The sequence below is a fragment of the Ostrea edulis genome, chromosome 5, assembly GCF_947568905.1.
Source record: "Ostrea edulis chromosome 5, xbOstEdul1.1, whole genome shotgun sequence".
In the NCBI taxonomy this organism is placed as follows: Eukaryota; Metazoa; Mollusca; class Bivalvia; order Ostreida; family Ostreidae; genus Ostrea; species Ostrea edulis.
Window position 1 is genome coordinate 39,233,671 of NC_079168.1, and position 22,923 is coordinate 39,256,593.

The 22,923-nt window shown below is 34.1% G+C and overlaps 1 protein-coding gene and 1 long non-coding RNA gene across 3 annotated transcripts; one reads left to right on the forward strand and one right to left on the reverse strand.

Moving 5' to 3' along the window:
* Nucleotides 1–365: 365 nt before the first annotated feature.
* LOC125650794 (mitochondrial amidoxime-reducing component 1-like) lies at nucleotides 366–22,599 on the reverse strand. 2 transcript variants are annotated; one of them, XR_007361120.2, is made up of 8 exons: nucleotides 22,064–22,599; nucleotides 17,466–17,642; nucleotides 6,078–6,252; nucleotides 5,284–5,424; nucleotides 5,124–5,194; nucleotides 4,603–4,677; nucleotides 3,851–3,913; nucleotides 366–668 (listed from the first exon to the last, which is right to left on the reverse strand). XR_007361120.2 is itself a non-coding variant. In XM_048879314.2 (7 exons), the coding sequence occupies exons 1-7, from the start codon at nucleotides 22,282–22,284 to the stop codon at nucleotides 557–559; spliced, it is 972 nt and encodes a 323-aa protein (XP_048735271.1). In that variant the 5' UTR covers nucleotides 22,285–22,490; the 3' UTR covers nucleotides 366–556. The 2 variants fall into 2 exon arrangements, 1 of the variants encoding a protein (XP_048735271.1); XM_048879314.2 differs by lacking the exon at nucleotides 3,851–3,913 and having other exon boundaries at nucleotides 22,064–22,490.
* LOC130054900 (uncharacterized) lies at nucleotides 17,470–19,356 on the forward strand. The gene is made up of 2 exons (XR_008803268.1): nucleotides 17,470–17,685; nucleotides 18,836–19,356. It is a non-coding gene; the product is annotated as an uncharacterized LOC130054900 (long non-coding RNA).
* Nucleotides 22,600–22,923: the final 324 nt, after the last annotated feature.

The following is a 22,923-nucleotide window of genomic DNA, read 5'->3' on the forward strand; positions in this document are numbered from 1 at the left end:
GTACCCTTCCCCCGGGAGATCCGGGTTACAATAGGTCCCCAGTACCTCTTGCTTGTCGTACGAGGCGACTAATTGGGACGGTCCGTCAGATGAGACCGCAAAAACCGAGGCCCCGTGTCACAGCAGGTGTGGCACGATAAAGATCCATACCTGCTCAAAGGCCGTAAGCGCCAAGCAGTTCCATCACAGACCCATGCGCCATTTCTCAGCTGCAGTTCCATCACAGACCCATGCGCCATTTCTCAGCTGCAGTTCCATCACAGACCCATGCGCCATTTCTCAGCTGCAGATCCATCACAGACCCATGCTGCATGTTTCGGATGCAGATCCTGAATACATGGGCCGTCTTAAACACAAATCTGTTGTTTATGCCACTCTATGTACCTGTTTTCAATCTTTTATTGCTTAGAATATGATTTTAATGTTGTCCTCTATATATGTATATACAGAACCCCATCCAGAAATAGAAAACAGCATTTAGGTCAGAATGGCGACATCATCACATATAATTATATATATCCAATGTCTGTCCAGGTTCCTGTGGTAGATCACAGCCTCACTTTCGGATAGCGTACACGGGGTCCCCGACCTGTATGGTCCCTGTGTTGTCAAGAGCAGCATTCACTCCAAAGATTGGGTCTCTTCCGTACGGCGGAAAACAACGAAATCTGAAAAAAAAATACACTGGCATTTAAGGTATTCCATGTATAATGAAAGGATAATGAACAATTTTGAAGGATTTAGATCAACATAAATGTTTATTGTTAAATAATGATGAAAGTGAAGCAGATGAAATTCACATGACTGGTAAATGATTAGAAGCTAACCATTTTGCACTTAAGACTTTTTGGAAGAGTTGTCGGCCCTTTGTAAAAATAAGAAAAATCTAATTTTCTAAAAATGTGTGTGGTCAATGATTAATTTTATTTCATATTTTCATAAAAAGAAAGTGTATACAACTTTCTACCTAGAAATTAGTATGAAAATAAAACTTGTTTTTAAAATATTGTAATAAAACATGCTTTTCCCATATACTTCAATGTTAAATTCAAGGTGAAATAAATCAAGCAGTAAACAAAATTTTGGAAATTCCTACGGTGGATTATTTTATTTGTTGAACCCTTCAAAATGATACCATGATTACAAATATTTCACCATCCATTTATTAGAGATAAAATATGGTCATTATACATTGAATACCTTAATGAGCTTACATATATGTAGTTCACTGTTAATTCTCAATCAATTGAGTGGTATATTTTATAGCTTTAGAAAAACAAACACTTTACAAATACATTAAAAGACAAATGCAAACAGATATTTCTAATACATAAAATTTCATTTTCAAAAGCATAGATCAATTTTGTACTCGTAATTTTACAATTCTAAACAAGAAACTATATGCAACAATATTTGAAAAAATTCGGAACATTCAACGTTGAAACAACATAAAATGTACAACGCATTTTCGACATTAGTAATATGACATTATAAGCAGTTTCATATTTTGGGGGAAACCAACTACAATTGAAGTTTTCAAATCGTGCAATAATTTACCAGATATCTATTTTTAAAAGCAAAATCTAACAGGTGTGCTAATCAAGATTGAATCTCAGAATCTAAGCTCTCGTTGTATGTGTAGGGTTTGTGTATACGTCCAGCATTGATCTCAGGTTTCTATCAATGTTAATGGCGACAAACCTTTGCGATTTCTCCTTCTTCATGAAAGTTTGTAGCATGCAAAGGAAAGTTTGATGAAATAATTAATAATTTTTCATGCATGTAATCTGTTTGACCCGGTGATAGAGAAGACGCGTCTATTATAGGACACCTCGAAAAGAAATTCCTTGTTTATAGTCACTTAAAAATTCTACACGTTTCTTGCTAATTTTGAAATTTGGGCTTTTCAGTATCCCCCTTTTGCTTTAAATTCTGGTTTTTAGCGATAATTTCCGGTACAATATCACCAGACACTCGTGTCGTCACTTCCTATTTCAATACTGGAAATTCTTTACACCAGACATTCGATTTGTAGGGTTTTTCCTTAAGGTTTTATCTTTGCTATAATGTATGGATTTTCTTACTGACATGTGTTTACAGTTATCTGGATGAAACTTAAAAGTAGCCATCTGTTGCTCCATTTGGAAATATAAGTCCAGATTTTCTAGAAGTTTTCCTTGCCTTTTCTATCGAGATGTTCTTCTTAATATTTTCGTGTCATCGACGAATAGATATATTTCCAAGCAGACAATATCCGGAAGATCGTTAATGAATATAACTACAGAGTACCAGTCCAAGAACTGAACCCTGAGGAATGCCTGATGTAACCTCCGCCCATCTACAATGCACTCTGTACTTAATCATGTATCGACCTCGTTTAGGAAGCTTTCCATCCATGAAACAACTTCTCTGCTCATACCATAAGATTTCAGTTTGTTTATTAGCCTTTTGTGCGAGGACAACCTCAAATGCATTCTGGTAATTCATAAACATGTTTATGCAGTCTATGGGGTATCCTCTTCAATGCATATATACATGTAATAGTATCCATTTGTCTAACACTTCCAATTATTGTTTCCGTGGGGATCCGGGTTAGAATAGGTCCTCAGTACCCCTAGCTTGTCGTAAGAGGCGACTAAATGGGGCGGATATGAACGTAAAAACCAAGGCCCCGTATCACAACAGGTGTCCAAATCCAATAATTGTAGAATGGTTCATCTACCTGATATGAACCAATACTGTTTATTAGAAAATAGGTTGTTATTATTATTCATGTGTTCAATGATGTGGTCTCGTACTATGGATTTCATTGCTAGTCTCGCACTTGTCTATACTTTCCTGCTTGACATTTATTGTCTTTCTTGATATCAATTTGAGCTTGTTTCCATTCATTTGGTAGCATTTGTTTTTCTATGGATTGGTTAAATATAATTTACAATGGTATACTGATGGTTCCCGGTGTCACTTTTACTTTGTTCCTAACTCTCCTGTACTATTTGATAGGTGAAAATAACGAGCAATGATCAATCTCATAACTCCTATAAGCAATACAAAATAGAGAGTTGGGCAAACACGGACCCCTGGATATACCAAAAGTGGAATCAGGTATCTAGGAGGAGTAAGCATCTCTTGTCGACCGGTCACACCCGCCGTGAGCCCTATATCTTGATCAGGTAAACAGAGTTATCCGTAGTCAAAATCAGTGTGTCAAGAACGGCCTTACAACTGGTATGAAACACGTCAGACAGCATTTGACCCAATGATAGGTTGTATTGGCAAACTAAATCGTTATAACGACTATAGAATTTGCGAAATGCTGACTTTAAACGAGACTGTTGGAACCCCTGCACCATCAACTTGTTTGTCAGTAGCCAGCTTCGATTTAAAAATTGACCACAAGCAGGACAAGCTCTTGCGTATCGAATCAGTTGAGAGATATAAACATCATATGCAGGTGATAATGGAATATTGCTACATAAATATGAGAAGTTGACGACGAAGAAGCTGAAATCATCCCGTTTGTCATAAAGTTGAGTTGTTAGTTTGCCGTTAATATTTCTATTTCTGTTGTTCAGGGTTATGTTTTTGCAATACTTTTTGCAAGTCTGACTTCTAGTTTTATCAAGTCTACGTATTCTTCATCGATAATTAAATTCCTTCCCATTTTTCTTTGCTGAATGAATGATCACAACTAGAACCAGTCTATCCTCTATTTTCTTAATTTTGTTTTGGAATGTCTCCCGTGGTTTTAGTTCTTCCTTCCATGTAACCTTTTGTGTAGCTTTGTTTATTTTTACGTAGTCTGCTCTGTTATAACACTTCCATCTTCTTGAATAATTTGTTATCTTACCGTAGAGGAAATGTCTGGTTTTCCTAGGGTCTCTTTTTCTTAGTGGGTTCTGGTACTCAATATCTGTAACCAATTTCCAACGTCTATTCAAAGTTGACATTTCCATGTTCTATGTGAGACCCCCCCCCCCCCCAATTTGATCCCCCAATATGTACCCTAACCTCATTCAATTTAAAAACAAAAACATTTCCGCAAAACTAGATACATTGGCCTTCTATATTCTTGAGGATCTAATACTTTCATTAACAGATTACGGAGAACGGCCGTGGACAGTTTTAGGCACAAGAAAGACATATAAGAAGCGGAAGAATAGTAAGAACCGAGCAAAAACAATAAATCTGGGAGATTTAACTACATTTGACAACTTTTAATTAAGGAAATTTCAACTCTATATAGCCTCAATATATTAGATATGAATGTTATTTAACAGTAACTAGAAATGCACTAGGTTAGATACTTAAAAACATTCATGATCAAATCAAATTTACATATATAACATTGTTAGCAAAATGGTCATCAATATTGTTAAGGAAGAAGAAAAAACCCCATATTTTTATCAAATACTATTATTTAGCTTTAATTTGGAGAAAATAAGATTTGTATTATACTAGAATGACCATAAACCTTCTCCATCGTAAATCCCTGGCAGAGATACCCTGCAATAAATAAATATTGGGGCATAAAACTGCACAGATGTTCTGGCATGCCTGATGACCCGTTTGTTTGTCAGTGCTGGGGTTTGCAATCCTTACTTTTTGAGGGTCTGTAGTGGTTCCTTATCTTGGTTTCTCTCTCCTGTGTCAGGATTAACGTTTGGCAAAATGCACCTAAAGGAAAGGATAAAACAACTGTACAATGTAACCTTGCATTTCAAATATTCAAGTGAAAGGTACAGGATAATAGCATTTTGATTGGTATAGTTAAGTGTGGATACTTAATACAGGATAAATCTGTATAGTCAAGTGTGGATATTTAGTAAAAGATAATTCTGACTGGTATAGTTAAGTGTGAATACTTAGTACAGGATAATTCTGACTGGTATAGTTAAGTGTGAATACTTAGTACAGGATAATTCTGACTGGTATAGTTAAGTATGGATACTTAGTACAGGATAATTCTGACTGGTATAGTTAAGTGTGGATACTTAGTACAGGATAATTCTGACTGGTATAGTTAAGTGTGGATACTTAGTACAGGATAATTCTGACTGGTATAGTTAAGTATGGATACTTAGTACAGGATAATTCTGACTGGTATAGTTAAGTGTGGATACTTAGTACAGGGATCCAGAATTCTGAAATTCACTGAGCTGGTGTCACCGATTCTTAGTTCTTCCCACCAATCCTAGAATAAAGAAAACCCCCCGTGACAACAGACTCGTTACACAGTGTACATGTGTTTAGTATTCCTTTAAAAAAGACGTTAAGAAATACCTCTGCAAATGCCTCACATCCAGAAATGACAATGCTTGGTCGGAAAGTTTTGAAACCAACTTTTTTCGTCAGACGCATATTGAGAGCATCCAAAGAAGCCTCAGTCATCAACATGTACGGGCAGTTGTCCGAGAATGTACACTATAAAAGACAGAACAAGCAGTCACTTACTTCTATAAATTAGCATGTAAAGGCGAAGATAACGAACAGTGATCAATCCCATAACTCCTATAAGGAATACAAAACAGAGACTTGGGCAAACACTCCTGGACATACCAGAGGTGGGATCAGGTGTCTAGGAGGAGTAAGCATCCCCTGTCGACCGGTCACACCCGCCATGAGCCCTATATCTTGATCAGGTAAACGGAGTTATCCGTAGTCAAAATCAGTGTGTAAAGAACGGCATAAGATTTGGAATGAAACATATCAGACAGTATTTGACCCAAGGATAGGTTGGAGTGGCAAACTAGATGGTTATAACGACCACAGAATTTATGAAATGCTGACTTTAAACGAGATTGTTGAAACCACTGTAACATCAACTTGTTTGTCAGTAACTTCGATTAAAAAAATTAGCATTTTTTAAAAATTTCAACATAAAGTGATAGTACACATAATATGCTTTTACTAAACTTAGCATCCAATCCCATACTTTTAAAATTGAATAACTAGTAACTCTAAAAATATACTTTAATGATATACATGTATCAACAAATGATATGCTATAGTGATATATCAGCATATGACATGATTTACTTACTGATATGCCAACAAAAAGCATATATGATAATCACCAGATCACCAATTTTGGCAGGATTTCCCCAGGGTCTTTCCTTGTCTGCTGTTTCTCTCTTTGGCATAGAACACAAAGACACAACCAATCGAAATCCCTCTCTCTGTAGAAAGGTTTGGAACCAGAGACCAGCTTGATCACCACAGTCCATGGCCAGAATAGAAACTCCTGTTACACTATAGATACACTGATATTGTTACACTATAAATACATTGATATTATTACACTATAAATACATTGATATTGTTACACTATAAATATATTGATATTGTTACACTATAGATACATTGATATTGTTACACTATAGATACGCTGATATTGTTACACTATAAATACACTGATATTGTTACACTATAAATACATTGATATTGTTACACTATAGATACACTGACATTGTTACACTATAGATACACTGATATTGTTACACTATAGATACATTGATATTGTTACACTATAGATACATTGATATTGTTACACTATAGATACATTGACATTGTTACACTATAGATACATTGACATTGTTACACTATAGATACATTGATATTGTTACACTATAGATACATTGATATTGTTACACTATAGATACACTGATATTGTTACACTATAAATACACTGATATTGTTACACTATAAATACACTGATATTGTTACACTATAAATACATTGATATTGTTACACTATAAATACATTGATATTGTTACACTATAAATACATTGATATTGTTACACTATAGATACATTGATATTGTTACACTATAAATACATTGATATTGTTACACTATAAATACATTGATATTGTTACACTATAGATACACTGATATTGTTACACTATAGATACATTGATATTGTTACACTATAGATACACTGATATTGTTACACTATAAATACATTGATATTGTTACACTATAGATACATTGATATTGTTACACTATAGATACACTGATATTGTTACACTATAAATACATTGATATTGTTACACTATAGATACACTGATATTTTTTTTTTATTTATTTAAATTTTTTTTTTATTTTATTGTTTTTATCATTTTCAACAAATACATATACACCTTTTACTCACACTCTCATACAGATTAAAGAAAGCGATATAGACAATTACATGTATATTCTAGTACTTATTGTTCAAAAAAAGAAGAAATGCTGTTATCATTAATTGAAAAGACATTTCCATTTAGACCATTTCTTTTTGTAAAATATTTGTTCTGTAAGTTTTTCTTCCAAAATGTAGTAATCATATAAACATTTCAAAACATCATCAAAAACAATATTGACATTCTTTCTTGAATATTGGAATATGTATCTCTTTACTAAGAGGATTATAAAGTTTAAAACCATGTGTTCTTTTTCTGGAAAACCAAAAATAACAGTTTGTACACTAAATCCCATTCTTTTACCAGATTTTTGAAAAATCCAATCTGATAGATACACTATAAATACATTGATATTGTTACACTATAGATACATTGATATTGTTACACTATAGATACATTGATATGGAAAGAAAATACATGCTAGTCTTGCTTGTAGATTAAAATAATTTCATGCATAATCAAACTTTACGTCACAATGACACGTACTCATATGACCCTGTCAAATAATTATTGCAATTAATTTGGGGAAATATTTGCATTCAATTCAGACCCTTTTATTTTTGACAAGAGCTTACATAAAGATAACGTGATTCATGTTATGATGACCTTGACTTTTACCTCACTGTTGAAATATTTGTGTATATCCTTGTTAGCTAACCGTACTGGCGCTTGTAACATATCCTTCATAGCTAACCTTACAGGCGCTTGTAACATATCCTTGTTAGCTAACCTTACTGGCGCTTGTAACATATCCTTGTTAGCTAACCTTACTGGCGCTTGTAAAATATCCTTCATAGCTAACCGTACTGGCGCTTGTAACATATCCTTCTTAGCTAACCTTACTGGCGCTTGTAACATATCCTTGTTAGCTAACCTTACTGGCGCTTGCAAAATATCCTTCTTAGCTAACCGTACTGGCGCTTGTAACATATCCTTCTTAGCTAATATTACGGGCGCTTGTAACATATCCTTGTTAATTTTATGCAATTTAATGTAAGCTACCCTTCACCTTGACTTTTCCAATAAAGATTTCATACTTGCAAAGGTGAAACGTCAAGGTCGCATTTTCATGCACGGTGGTGGTCAAGTCAAATGTAAAAATTTATAATATCAAAATAAAACCAGGCTTGAATGAATATCATTTTAGTCTTTCAGATAGATCGGTAAAGTTGGCTACTAGTAACCAGCTACTAGTAACTGGCTACTTAAAAAGAGAAAAGTTGGCTACTAGTAGCCAGCTACTTGAACCAAGAAAAGTTAGCTACTAGTAGCCAGTTACTAGTAGCCAGCTACTAAAAGTAAGAAAAGTTAGCTACTCGTAGCCAGCTACTACAAAATATAAAAGTTATAATTACTGATAGCTCGCTACCAGATAAAGGTTAATGAGTTTGAAAATTATTATCTATCAGATTTATTTCTAAAGAGGACGAGGAGTCCTATGATATTCCATGCTCAATTATCCCCAATTACATAACGTTGCAATGTAAAATACGAATAAACTTTCTCAACTGAGTGTTTACTTTAAAAGTGATACGGATTGAATTCAGACCTTCAATCATTTGATATACCATCCATTTTGAGATATCTGCTACTTTTACAATTTGATTCGAGTTACCCTGAAATTTCAACATAAGTGTGAATACCGTAAGAAACTTTATGTTTGTATTAGATATGTGACGAATTTACGACTATACATATGGCAAGAAGTGATAGATGGTGTTTTGGTATGCCACGAATTTTCAGATGTCGCTCTTTAGGAAATCAGTTACTTATACATTTTGATTATCGGTAATGTGAAATTTCAAGATCAGTATGAATACCTTAAGGAACTCCGTGTTTATATCATATATTTAACTTATTTACAACGATACGTATGGCGAGTAGTGATATTGGGTATCGTGATATGTCATCAATTTTCAGATATCACACTTAAGGAAGTCAGGTGCATATACCTTTTGATGGCAGGTAAACTGAAATTTCAAGTTTTTCGCAAATATCTTAAGGCACTCTAAGTTTGTATTAGATATCTGACTAATTTACAATTATCAAAGTGAAGAAGAGTGATATTAGGTATCTTGACACTCCATAATTGTCCAGATATCACGCTTAAGGAAGTCAGCTACTTATACCTTTTGATTGCAGGTAACCTGAAAATTAACGTTTTTGGAAAATATTTTAAGGAACTCCGTCTTTGTTTTGAATATCTGATTAATTTACAAATGCACATATGACAACATCTGATATCAGGTATTTTGATATGCCATAAATTTTTAGATATCACGCTTAAGGAAGTCAGCTACTTATACCTTTTAATTCTTGGTAACCTGAAATTTCAAGTTTTTCATAAATATCTTAAAGAACTCTGTATTTGTATTAGATATCTGACTAATTTACAACTACCCACGTGAAGAGGTGTGATATTAGGTATCGTGATATGCCAACAATTTTCGGATATCATACTTAACAAAGTCAGCTACTTATAACTTTTGATTGCAGATAACCTGAAATTTCAAGTTTTTCATAAATATCTTAAAGAACTCCTTGTTTGTATTAGATATCTGACTAATTTACAACTATCCTTGTGAAGTGGAATGGTATTAGGTATCTTGATATGCCATCAATTATTAGATACCACGCTAAAGGAAGTCAGCTACTTATACCTTTTGATTCCTGGTAACCTGAAATTTCAAGTTTTTTTTTTAAATATCTTAAAGAACTCTGTATTTGTATTAGATATCTGACTAATTTACAACTACCCACGTGAAGAGGTGTGATATTAGGTATCTTGATATGACAACAATTTTCGGATATCTTACTTAACAAAGTCAGCTACTTATACCTTTTGATTGCAGATAACATGAAATTTCAAGTTTTCGACCAATATTTTAAGGAACTCTGAGTTTGTATTAGATATCTGACTAATTTACAATTATCAAAGTGAAGAAGAGTGATATTAGGTATCTTGCCATGCCATAAATTTCCAGATATCACGCTTAAGGAAGTCAGCTACTTATACATTTTAATTCCTGGTATCCTGAAATTTCAAGTTTTTCATAAATATCTTAAAGAACTCTGTGTTTATATTAGATATCTGACTAGTTTACAACTATCCATGTGAAATGGAGTGATACTAGGTATCTTGATATGCCATTAATTTTGAGATATCACGTTTAAGGAAGTCAGCTACTTATACCTTTTGATTGCAGGTAACCTGAAAATTAAAGTTTTTAGAAAATATTTTAAGGATCTCCGTGTTTGTTTTAGATATCTGATTAATTTACCAATTCACACATGACAAGATGTGATATTAGGTATTTTGATATGCCATAAATTTTTAGATATCACGCTTAAGGAAGTCAGCTACTTATACCTTTTAATTCTTGGTAACCTGAAATTTCAAGTTTTTCATAAATATCTTAAAGAACTCTGTATTTGTATTAGATATCTGACTAATTTACAACTACCCACGTGAAGAGGTGTGATATTAGGTATCGTGATATGCCAACAATTTTCGGATATCATACTTAACAAAGTCAGCTACTTATAACTTTTGATTGCAGATAACCTGAAATTTCAAGTTTTTCATAAATATCTTAAAGAACTCCTTGTTTGTATTAGATATCTGACTAATTTACAACTACCCACGTGAAGAGGTGTGATATTAGGTATCTTGATATGACAACAATTTTCGGATATCTTACTTAACAAAGTCAGCTACTTATACCTTTTGATTGCAGGTAACATGAAATTTCAAGTTTTCGACCAATATTTTAAGGAACTCTGAGTTTGTATTAGATATCTGACTAATTTACAATTATCAAAGTGAAGAAGAGTGATATTAGGTATCTTGCCATGCCATAAATTTCCAGATATCACGCTTAAGGAAGTCAGCTACTTATACATTTTAATTCCTGGTATCCTGAAATTTCAAGTTTTTCATAAATATCTTAAAGAACTCTGTGTTTATATTAGATATCTGACTAGTTTACAACTATCCATGTGAAATGGAGTGATACTAGGTATCTTGATATGCCATTAATTTTGAGATATCACGTTTAAGGAAGTCAGCTATTTATACCTTTTGATTGCAGGTAACCTGAAAATTAAAGTTTTTAGAAAATATTTTAAGGATCTCCGTGTTTGTTTTAGATATCTGATTAATTTACCAATTCACACATGACAAGATGTGATATTAGGTATTTTGATTTGCCATTAATTTTCAGATATCACGTTTAAGGAAGTCAGCTACTTATACATTTTAATTCCTGGTATCCTGAAATTTCAAGTTTTTCATAATTGCAGGTAACCTGAAAATTAAAGTTTTAGAAAATATTTTAAGGATCTCCGTGTTTGTTTTAGATATCTGATTAATTTACCAATTCACACATGACAAGATGTGATATTAGGTATTTTGATTTGCCATTAATTTTCAGATATCACGTTTAAGGAAGTCAGCTACTTATACCATTTGATTCTAGGTAGCCTGAATTTTCAAGTTTTCCTTACATATCTTGAGGAACTCTGCGTTTGTATGACAATATCTTAATTTACCATCTCACATATGACAATGAGTGATATTAAGTATCTTATTATGCCATCAATTTTCAGATATCACGCTTAAGGAAGTTAGCTACTTAGACCTTTTGATTCCTGATTACCTGAAATTTCAAAAGTTTTGTAAATATCTTTTAAAGAACTGTGTGTTTGTATTAGATATCAGACTAATTATTTGCTATCCACCTGAAGAGGAGTGATATTAGGTCTCTTAATATGCCATCAATTTTCAAATACATATGTTAGATATCTGACTAATTTATCTTTGCCGATATTACTGGGCTTTATATGAAGTGTCTTGATATGCAATCAATTTTCAGATATCACGTTCAACGAAGTCAGCTACTTATACCTTTTGATTCCAGACATCCTGAAATTTAAAGTGTTTTGCATATAGCTTAAGGAACTCTGTGTTTCTGTTAGATATCTGACTAGTAAACTACTATCCACGTGAAGAGGTATGATAATAGGTATCAAGATACATAATATCACTCCTCTTCACGTGGAGGGTTGTAAGTTAGTCAGATATCTAATACAAACGCAGAGTTCCTCAAGATATTTACGGAAAACTTCAAATTTCAGGTTAATTAGAATCAAAAAGTATAAGTAGCTGACTTCCTTAAGCGTGATATATGGAGATTTATGGCAAATCAAGATACCTAATAACACATCTTGTCATGTGTGCATTGATAAATTAATCAAATATCTAAAACAAACACGGAGCTTCTTAAAAACTAAAAACTTTAATTTTCAGGTTACTTGCAATCAAAAGGTATAAGTAGCTGACTTCCTTAAGCGTGATATCTAAAATTTGATGGCATATCAAGATACCTAATATCACTCCACTTCACAAGGATAGTTGTAAATTAGTCAGATATTTAATACAAACAAAGAGATCCTTAAGATTTTTATGCAAAACTTGAAATTTCAGGTTGTCAGGAATCAAATGCTTTAAGTAGCTGACTTCCTTACTAGTGATATCTGAAAATTGATGGCATATTAAGATACTTAATATCACTCCTTGTCATATGTGAGATTGTAAATGAATGAAATATTTAGTACAAACGCAGAGTTCCTTAAGATATGTACGGAAAACGTGAAATTTTAGATTACTAGGAATGAAAAGGTATAAGTAGCTGACTTTATTAAGGGCGATATCTGAAAATTGATGGCATATCAAGATGCCTAATAGCACATCTTGTAATATTTGGATTAATAAATTAATCAGATATCTAAAACAAACACGGAGTTCCTTAAAATATTTGATAAAACTTGAAATTTCAGTTTACCTGTAATCAAAAGATAAAAGTAGCTAACTTCCTTAAACACGATATCTTAAAATTGATGGTATATCAAGACACCTATTATCAGTCTTCGTCACATGGATAATTGTATATTAGTCAGATATCTAGTACAAACACAGAGTTCCTTGAGATATTTATGAAAAACTTGAAATTTCAAGTTACCAGGAATCAAAAGGTATAAGTAGCTGACTTCCTTAAGCGTGATATCTAAAAATTTATGGCATATCAAGATACCTAATATCAGATTTTGTCATATGTGCATTGGTAAATTAATCAGATATTTAAAACAAAGACGGAGTTCCTTAAAATATTTTCAAAAAACTTTAATTTTCAGGTTACCTACAATCAAAAGGTATAAGTAGCTGACTTCCTTAAGGGTGATATCTCAAAATTAATGGCATATGAAGATACCTAGGACCACTCCACTTCACATGAATAGTTGTAAACTAGTCAGGTATCTAATACAAACACAGAGTTCTTTAAGATATTTATGAAAAACTTGAAATTTCAGGATACCAGGAATCAAAAGGTATAAGTAGCTGACTTCCTTAAGCGTGATATCTGGGTATTTATGACATATCAAGATACCTAATACCACTTCACTTCACATGGATAGTTGTAAATTAGTCAGATATATAATACAAACAAGGAGTTCTTTAAGATATTTATGAAAAACTTGAAATTTCAGGTTACCAAGAATCAAAAGGTATAAGTAGCTGACTTCCTTAAGCGTGATATCTCAAAATTGATGGCATATCAAGATACCTAGTGCCACTTCACTTCACATGAATAGTTGTAAACTAGTCAGATATCTAATACAAACACAGAGTTCTTTAAGATATTTATGAAAAACTTGAAATTTCAGGTTACCTGGAATCAAATGGTATAAGTAGCTGACTTCCTTAAGCATGATATCTGGAAAATTATGTCATGTCAAGATACCCAATATCACTCTTCTTCACATGGTTAATTGTAAATTAGTCAGATATCTAATACAAACTTAGAGTGCCTTATGATATTGGTAGAAAACTTGAAATTTCATGTTATCTGCAATCAAAAGGTATAAGTAGCTGACTTCCTTAAGCGTGATATCTGAAAAATTATGGCATATCAAGATACCTAATACCACTCCACTTCACATGGATAGTTGTAAATTAGTCAGATATCTAATACAAACAAGGAGTTCTTTAAGATATTTATAAAAAACTTGAAATTTCAAGTTACCAGGAATCAAAAGGTATAAGTAGCTGACTTCCTTAAGCGTGATATCTGAAAATTGATGGCATATCAAGATACCTAATATCAGATTTTGTCATATGTGCATTGGTAAATTAATCAGATATTTAAAACAAAGACGGAGTTCCTTAAAATATTTTCAAAAAACTTTAATTTTCAGGTTACCTACAATCAAAAGGTATAAGTAGCTGACTTCCTTAAGCGTGATATCTCAAAATTAATGGCCTATCAAGATACCTAGTACCACTCCACTTCACATGAATAGTTGTAAACTAGTCAGATATCTAATACAAACACAGAGTTCTTTAAGATATTTATGAAAAACTTGAAATTGCAGGTTATCTGCAATCAAAAGGTATAAGTAGCTGACTTCCTTAAGGGTGATATCTCAAAATTGATGGCATATCAAGATACCTAATACCATTCCACTTCAGATGGATAGTTGTAAATTAATCACATATCTAATACAAACAAGGAGTTCTTAAAGATATTTATGAAAAATGTGAAATTTCAGGTTACCTGCAATCAAAAGGTATAAGTAGCTGACTTCCTTAAGGGTGATATCGGAAAATTGAAGGCATATCAAGATACCTTATACCATTCCACTTCACATGGATAGTTGTAAATTAATCAGATATCTAATACAAACAAGGAGATATTTAAGATATTTATGAAAAACTTGAAATTTCAGGTCACCAGGAATCAAAAGGTATAAGTAGCTGACTTCCTTAAGGGTGATATCGGAAAATTGAAGGCATATCAAGATACTTAATACTATTCCACTTCACATGGATTGTTGTAAATTAATCAGATATCTAATACAAACAAGGAGTTTTTTAAAGATATTTATGAAAAACTTGAAATTTCAGGTCACCAGGAATCAAAAGGTATAAGTAGCTGACTTCCTTAAGGGTGATATCTGGAAACTTATCGCATGTAAAGATACCTAATATCACCCTTCTTCACTTAGATAATTGTAAACTAGTCAGATATCTAATATGAACAAGGAGTTCCTTAAAATATTGGTAGAAAATTTGAAATTTCATGTTACCTGCAATCAAAAGGTATAAGTAGCTGACTTCCTTAAGCGTGATATCTAAAAATTTATGGCATATCAAGATACCTAATATCAGATTTTGTCATATATGCATCGGTAAATTAACCAGATATTTAAAACAAAGACGAGGTTCCTTAAAATATTTTCTAAAAACTTGAATTTTCAGGTTACCTGCAATCAAAAGGTATAAGTAGCTGACTTCCTTAAGCGTAATATCTGGAAATTTATGGCATGTCAAGATATCTAATATCACTCTTCTTCACTTTGATAATTGTAAATTAGTCAGATATCTAATACAAACTCAGAGTTCCTTAAGATATTTGCGAAAACTTGAAATTTCAGTTTACCTGCCATCGAAAGGTATATGTAGCTGACTTCTTTAAGCGTGATATCTGAAAGTTGATGACATATCACGATACCCAATATCACTACTCGCCATACGTATCGTTGTAAGTTAGTTAAATATATGATATAAACACGGAGTTCTTTATGGTATTCACACGGATCTTGAAATTTCATTGTACCGATAATCAAAATGTAACTGATTTCCTAAAGAGCGATATCTGAAAATTCTTGGTGTACCAAAACACCATCTATCACTTCTTGCCATATGTATAGTCGTAAATTCGTCACATATCTAATACAAACATAAAGTTTCTTACGGTATTCACACTTATGTTGAAATTTCAGGGTAACTCGAATCAAATTGTAAAAGTAGCAGATATCTCAAAATGGATGGTATATCAAATGATTGAAGGTCTGAATTCAATCCGTATCACTTTTAAAGTAAACACTCAGTTGAAAAAGTTTATTCGTATTTTGCATTGCAACGTTATGTAACTGGGGATAATTGAGCATGAAATATCATAGGACTCCTCGTCCTCTTTAGAAATAAATCTGATAGATAATAATTTTCAAACTCATTAACCTTTATCTGGTAGCGAGCTATCAGTAATTATAACTTTTATATTTTGTAGTAGCTGGCTACAAGTAGCTAACTTTTCTTACTTTTAGTAGCTGGCTACTAGTAACTGGCTACTAGTAGCTAACTTTCCCTGGTTCAAGTAGCTGTCTACTAGTAGCCAACTTTTCTCTTTTTAAGTAGCCAGTTACTAGTAGCTGGTTACTAGTAGCCAACTTTACCGATCTCTTTCAGATGCATTCCCTTGTTCGCTGATATTTCATGATGAAAGGAGACAGAGAAAGCAGTTGATTAATATTTACTATTTAAACATTGAATCATTACTTTGGGAAGATCTAGATTGTGTCTGTATGCAGATAAATTGAAAAAAAAGCACGTGATGATAATTATATATCTGAACAGTGTTTCGTGTTATTTGCACAATATGAATTTAAAAAAAACAACAACAAAAAACAAAACAAACAAACAAACACACAATAATAATCATATAATGCTTATAAACTGTATTTACAATTTATCGCTAAGTTGCGTTTACATTTTTAAAAACAATAAAATTCTCTCTTTGTTGTTTCATCGGGTGATGAAGGTAGCTAGCATCACAGAAAAATGCATAACCCGCGTACGTAAGCGGGTTATGCAATTTTTTCTGCAGTGATTCCTGCCTTCATCACCCAATGAAACTGAATTAAGATCTAAAATATCAAATGGTTGACCCATTTATTACGTTAAATGGAACAGCCAATGCACCCTTTGACCTTGATGACACTCCATATTTGGTTATGATTTTGCAGACAGGCGGTACTAGAAAACCGAACGAACTAGTTTGCAACAAACATGTATTTATTACATGATGAAAGCCATGTCAATTTTAAAATAAATATAAGAGAAAAGATTCAGTGAATGTAAATATTTCGAAATTAACCATTTACTCTGCACACACGTGAAATTGACAGAACAGCTGACACCGGTTTTGATTGGTTCTCTGTTCCAAGGTCAAGAAGATTTTGTAGTGATTCAATTTTCATGGAATTCGTTAATATGGTAGGAGACTTGTTTTAGCCCTTTAAAATAGGTTTTCCAATTGATCAATTGCGGGGTTCAATCTTCATGGATAAAGAAAGATTTCAAATTCAATGAGCCACAATCATGATATCATTGATAACCTCCCTTTAAATAAGATACATGTATATAATTCTAATGTTTTTCCTACTTAGCCATAATGAAGCTGGACGTATCCACCGGGGGATTTTTCTGTAGTATCAGAGTGGGCTGGTCTGGAGCGTCCAGGTGAATGTCGTTCTGGTGACTGGACACTCGGACAAGAGCCAACTTTGGGAAGTGCCTCTGGGAGACGTATTCTCCGTTTGGTCTCATCAACATCCATTGTCTTTGAACAATAAAAGGCTCGTGAATTAAAAGAAAACACATACGTATGTTTGAAAATACATGTAGTTTACCTTCAGAACATTTGTATATTTTTTCAATTGTTATAATTGTTTCGACTACTTTATCACGTATAGTAAACGCCGATCGCATCTAAAGATTTTCTTAAAGCAATACAAGCTGTAACTGACAGTATTTTTTCAACTATCCAATTATTCACCAAATAACACCTATCGGTAAAACTAATATAATCCCCAAGATCTGAAGAAAAATTCCAAAAAATAAACAAGGAATATTGTTTGAGAGCATACCCACAGTGAGCGTTTCGTATAAACCGCCATTGCGTCGTATACAAGGACATGGGAACGATGATTGCCGAACATAATCGGGTTGCTGAGATCGAGGTCATATACGAAGACGAAAACTGACTTAAGTAACTACACGTGTCGTTTGTTTTAAAATATGACATTGTGTATTGAATGGCAAGAAGTACTTTAAGTGTAAGAAAGTAATAATTACGCAAATTTATCACTGAAATGAAATTGATGGTGAATTTTCTATGAAATTGGCATGCTAGATTGTTTACAAATCAGTGCCTCTCTTTCGCTTTTCCCCCCGAACTGATGATTACGAGCAGGATCGAATTACTGACAGAATGACAATGCTTCATGAATGGACATTTTCTGTTGATTTCACGGGTTTATCGCTTCAGATTCACTCTGATTCTATGAAGTTATATGTATTCAATCACAACTACGTTAGATATTTGTTCTTTTATTTTTCAATTCATTTGCCGTCAGTTACAGCTTGTATTATTTTAAACAATCTAAGTAGATATTTCCTCGAGTTGAACATAAAATCCTTGTAAAATTCGGAATCTTTCATTGAGCTCATCAAATGAAACATTGGTAGCCCTTCATTCAAAATTGATAAATAAAAAATTAATGTACACTGGCATCTATGAACAAAAAGCCGTTTTATTATTTTAAGAAAACTAAAGTGCCCCCCCCCCCCCCTCCCTTCAACCAACACTCACGATTACTTTGACGTTGTGTACAAAATCAAAAAGAAAAGAAAAAGTACGGAAATCACAGTGAGACCAGATACATGATAACTGTTATTCTCTTAAAAGAAGTGGACAGAGCCTACATCAGGCTGTGCCTGTCCATGCACTTCTCTACTGTCAGTTGCTTTCAGATTCCAATAGAAGCCCGCCTCAGATCTCCCAACAGAAGCCTGCCTCAGATCTCCCAACAGAAGCCCGCCTCAGATCTCCCAACAGAAGCCCGTCTCTGATCTTCCAACAGAAGACTGCCTCACAGAAGCCCGCCTCATATCTTCCAACAGAAGTCTGCCTCAGATTTCCCAACAGAAGCTCGCCTCATATCTTCCAACAGAAGCCTGCCTCAGATCTCCCAACTGAAGCCCGCCTCTGATCTTCCAACAGAAGCAAATGGCAGCCTGGACTCTCTATAGGCCTAAGCAAATTCTGGATTCCGTATGCAGTGTCCTTATATTTGTGAACAGTAATGTCAACTATTCATTTTATTCTCTAACCAAAGTTATATACGGGCACTAAGTGTAGATTACGTCATGCGCCCTCTGGTGACAGGGCGCTATTTCTGTCTGCTTTAGTGCACTTGTAAGTCACTGTGACATTTCTCAATGAGTCTTGTAAAATTGTTATATAATTGATGCACTTACAGACTGACATGACATGTGATCTTTTATGAAAGTTCTGTCAAAGAAATTACCATCTAGGTGAAAGTGGAATTAGTTTCATCCTTGGGGTCCGACTTTGACCGGGTATAATTGGCATTATTCTTGGAATCTGAGTGGAATAGGTTTTATCTTTGGGATCCGAGTAGGGATAACTTCATTCTTGGGGTTCGGGTTGTATGTAATATTAATGAAGTCGCATCGCAAGCATTCCCAACTGATGCGATCTAGTTCTAAGCATTATTTGAGGGTACATTGCACTATATAACCACAGCTGATGTACAGAGTTGACCAATGGTGCAAATAATGGGACGAATTCCAACAAGATGCCCATGGGCAACATCGCTCACCCGAATCACTTTGGCCCTGCCATTGTTCAGCTGTTATGATTTTAAACTTTTTTTTCAATCTTTATTCTCATGAAATATTTTGATCCCATATTGTGGCTCCAACCTAAAAGATCACAACATCACAGAAAATGAATTCAAATAACACAGAAATGCACACCAATATGACTAATATGGATAAGACCAAGATCACAAGGTCATAGATCATGGAATAATACGAAAGACCTTGCCATAAGAAATCTATATACAAAATATAAAAGCTCTATCTTAAATAGTTCAGGAGATATTGCATAGGTCATATTAGATTCAAAGTAGGTCAAACTTCCAGGTCAAGGTCACACGATCGCACACCATTGTATCACATGAAAGGTCTTTTCGTAAAGAATGTATATACAAAATATGAAAGCCCTAACTTAAATAGTTCTAGAGACATTTTAAAAGATTTTTCTATATATCAGCATATAACACTATGACAATCTAATTAAAATTAGATGTTGGATCCGCTCGCATACTCGCTACGTTATGCAAGCGGATCTAACATCTAATTTCAATTAGATTGTGTAGCGAGTATGCAAGCGGATCTAACATCTAATTTCAATTAGATTGACACTATGATACCCTATTGTGGCCCCAATCAATCACCGGGGACTATAAATTGCACAATCTTGGATCTACCCTATGTAAGGAAGATTTCATGTAAATTTCCACTTTTCTGGCCCTGTGGCTTCTGAAAAGAAGATTTTTTTAAAGATTTTCCTTATATACACATGTACTCGTTTGAAAAACTTTGATCCCCTATTGTGGCCCCATCCTACCCTCAGGGACTATGAATTGCACAAATTTGGATCTACTCTATGTCAGGAAGCTTTTATGTTTTACACTTTTCTGGCCCTGTGGCTTTTGAAAAGAAGAGTTAAAAGATTTTCCCTATATACTCGTATGTAAAACTTTGATACCCTACTGTGGCCCCACCATACCTTCTAGGCCATGATTTTTACAAACTTGAATTTGCATTATATCAAGAAGCTTTCATGTAAATTTAAACTTTTCTGGCCTAGTGGTTATTGAGAAGATTTTCCCTATATATTCCCATGAAAAACTTTGATCTAGTATTGTGGCCCCACCCTACACTTGCATAACATGATTTAGCAAACTTGAATCTGCACTATGTCAGAAAGCTTTCATGTAAATTTGAACTTTCCTGGCCCAGTGGTTCTTTAGAAGAAGTTTTCCCCTATATATTTGTATGTAAAACTTTAATCCCCTATTGCGGCTCCATCGTACCCTCGGGGACCACGATTTTAGCAAACTTGAATCTGCACTATGTCAGGAAACTTTCATGTAAATTTGAACTTTCCTGGCCCAGTGGTTCTGGAGATTTTTAAATGACCCCACCTTATTTTTGCATTTTCGTGATTATCTCCTCTTTGAAGAGGACATGAACCATTTGAACAAACTTGAATCCCCTTCACCCAAGGATGATTTATACCAAGTTTGAGAGCGAAATTATCCCAGTGGTACCGGAGAAGAAGATGAAAATGGGAAAAGTTTACGGACAGACAGGCAACAGACAAAATGTGATAGCTTTCAGCTCAGGTGAGCTAAAGACTTAAGACTGCACAGAAAGAATAGAATCTGCTTTGTCTTGGACATAATCGCGGATCGATTATCTCGAAATTGTTAGGGAGATTGCATACATGTATGAACTAGGACTTTTCTCCCTTATTTTTTGTGACGCGGTTGATATACCTTACTTAAGATATGACCTGCAATCAGAGGCTGCCGAAAAACTAGACCCCTCCCTCCCCCCCCCCCCCCCCCCCTGAAATTTGCCATGTAGGTATAGGTATATATTCAACTTAAAAAAAGTCCCGACTCCTTGCGGAAGATACCTAACTTAAATTTGTTGTTGAATGATTGCACCGATATATTTTGTTGACATTCGCTATTAGTTTAAACTTTACTTAATTAACTGAACTTGTAACTTAAGATATCTAGAGACTACAATACACGCGAGGACGCGCCACACACACCCAGAGCCCTAAGTTAGAATTATCTAACTGTGTCTCGGGACAGGCCCGGTCCGTAGGACATTATCACTTTTTCAAACGGTAGAACATTCGATCTATCAGAGGTCTGTGGATCAGCTATTCTGTGGAATGTGTATGCACGGTGCTTCACCTATGAATGTTTACAAACACGCTAGCTAAAGTAGGCTAAGAATTTACCTTTCTAAACTTGTCAAGTAAATATGTCACCGGATTCCCTTGACAAAAAATCTTGGATCCGACCCTAGTGTGCAAAGAGAGAGAGAGAGAGAGAGAGAGAGAGAGAGAGAAAGAGAGAGAGAGTAGACTACCTGTCATGTAGTCCGTCCGATTCCAGTCCCGTGACCTCTGTCCTAGCCTTTCGTAGGGGAATCCCTTGGCAAGATTTTACTGGAAATAGATATAATTCCGATACCTCCCCAACCCTGACAAAACGGTCACGCCTTGCACGACTGGACCAGACAGAGGCCAGCCAGCGCGCTAGAGAGGCTGCAGACAAGGCCAAGAGAACCTGCGCTCTGTCATCTAACATGGTCAGCCAGTAGTTTTAACGGGAAGTAACCTAGCTCTAATATTTTAACAGAGATACCAAAATAAAGATAACAAAAAAAAAAAAAACCAAAAAAAAAAAACAAAAAACCAACAAAATCAGACAGGTTTATGCATGGAGGATTTGTACCTGAAAGTTTATTATTATTTTTTTGCTAACATTCCTTAGTTCCATTTGCAGACACGTTAAGTACAGTGACGTATTCGTGCCATTTCATCCCTGCTGAAAAATGAAATACAATTTAAGAAGTCGTTACTATGATTTCAAAAATTCGTTTCTATGAAACGTTACTTTCGGGGACATTTGTATTTTAAGGATATTTTGTTTACTGCTGCTGAATATTAGAATTTAGCTTAGATATGCAAAATCAGGAAAATTATAAAAGTTTCATAGCCCTTGGGACTAGTCATACGTTTAACCAATATTTAGGTTACCGATAAGGTTTGTGGGCCTCTTGTTAAAATCCTTTATATATTCGCTTTACTAAATCAACAACTTTTTAAGGTAGCTCATTACATGTATATAAAAGCTTTGTTTAATGGCTTTAAAGCGCCTCATAAGAAGTATGATTTCACCATCGAAAGAGGGATACAAGCTCTCAAGTATTTTATATGATTATTT

Bases quoted from the DNA above. Each gene is read 5' to 3' on its own strand.
- LOC125650794 (XM_048879314.2), bottom strand. From the start codon at position 22,284: ATGTTAGATGACAGAGCGCAGGTTCTCTTGGCCTTGTCTGCAGCCTCT. The intron at 17,643-22,063 runs GTAGTCTACTCT...TATTGTTCAAAG, and splicing joins TCGGACGGACTACATGACAG to ACAATGGATGTTGATGAGAC. The intron at 5,195-5,283 runs GTATTTCTTAAC...TCTTTATTCTAG, and splicing joins GATGTGAGGCATTTGCAGAG to GATTGGTGGGAAGAACTAAG.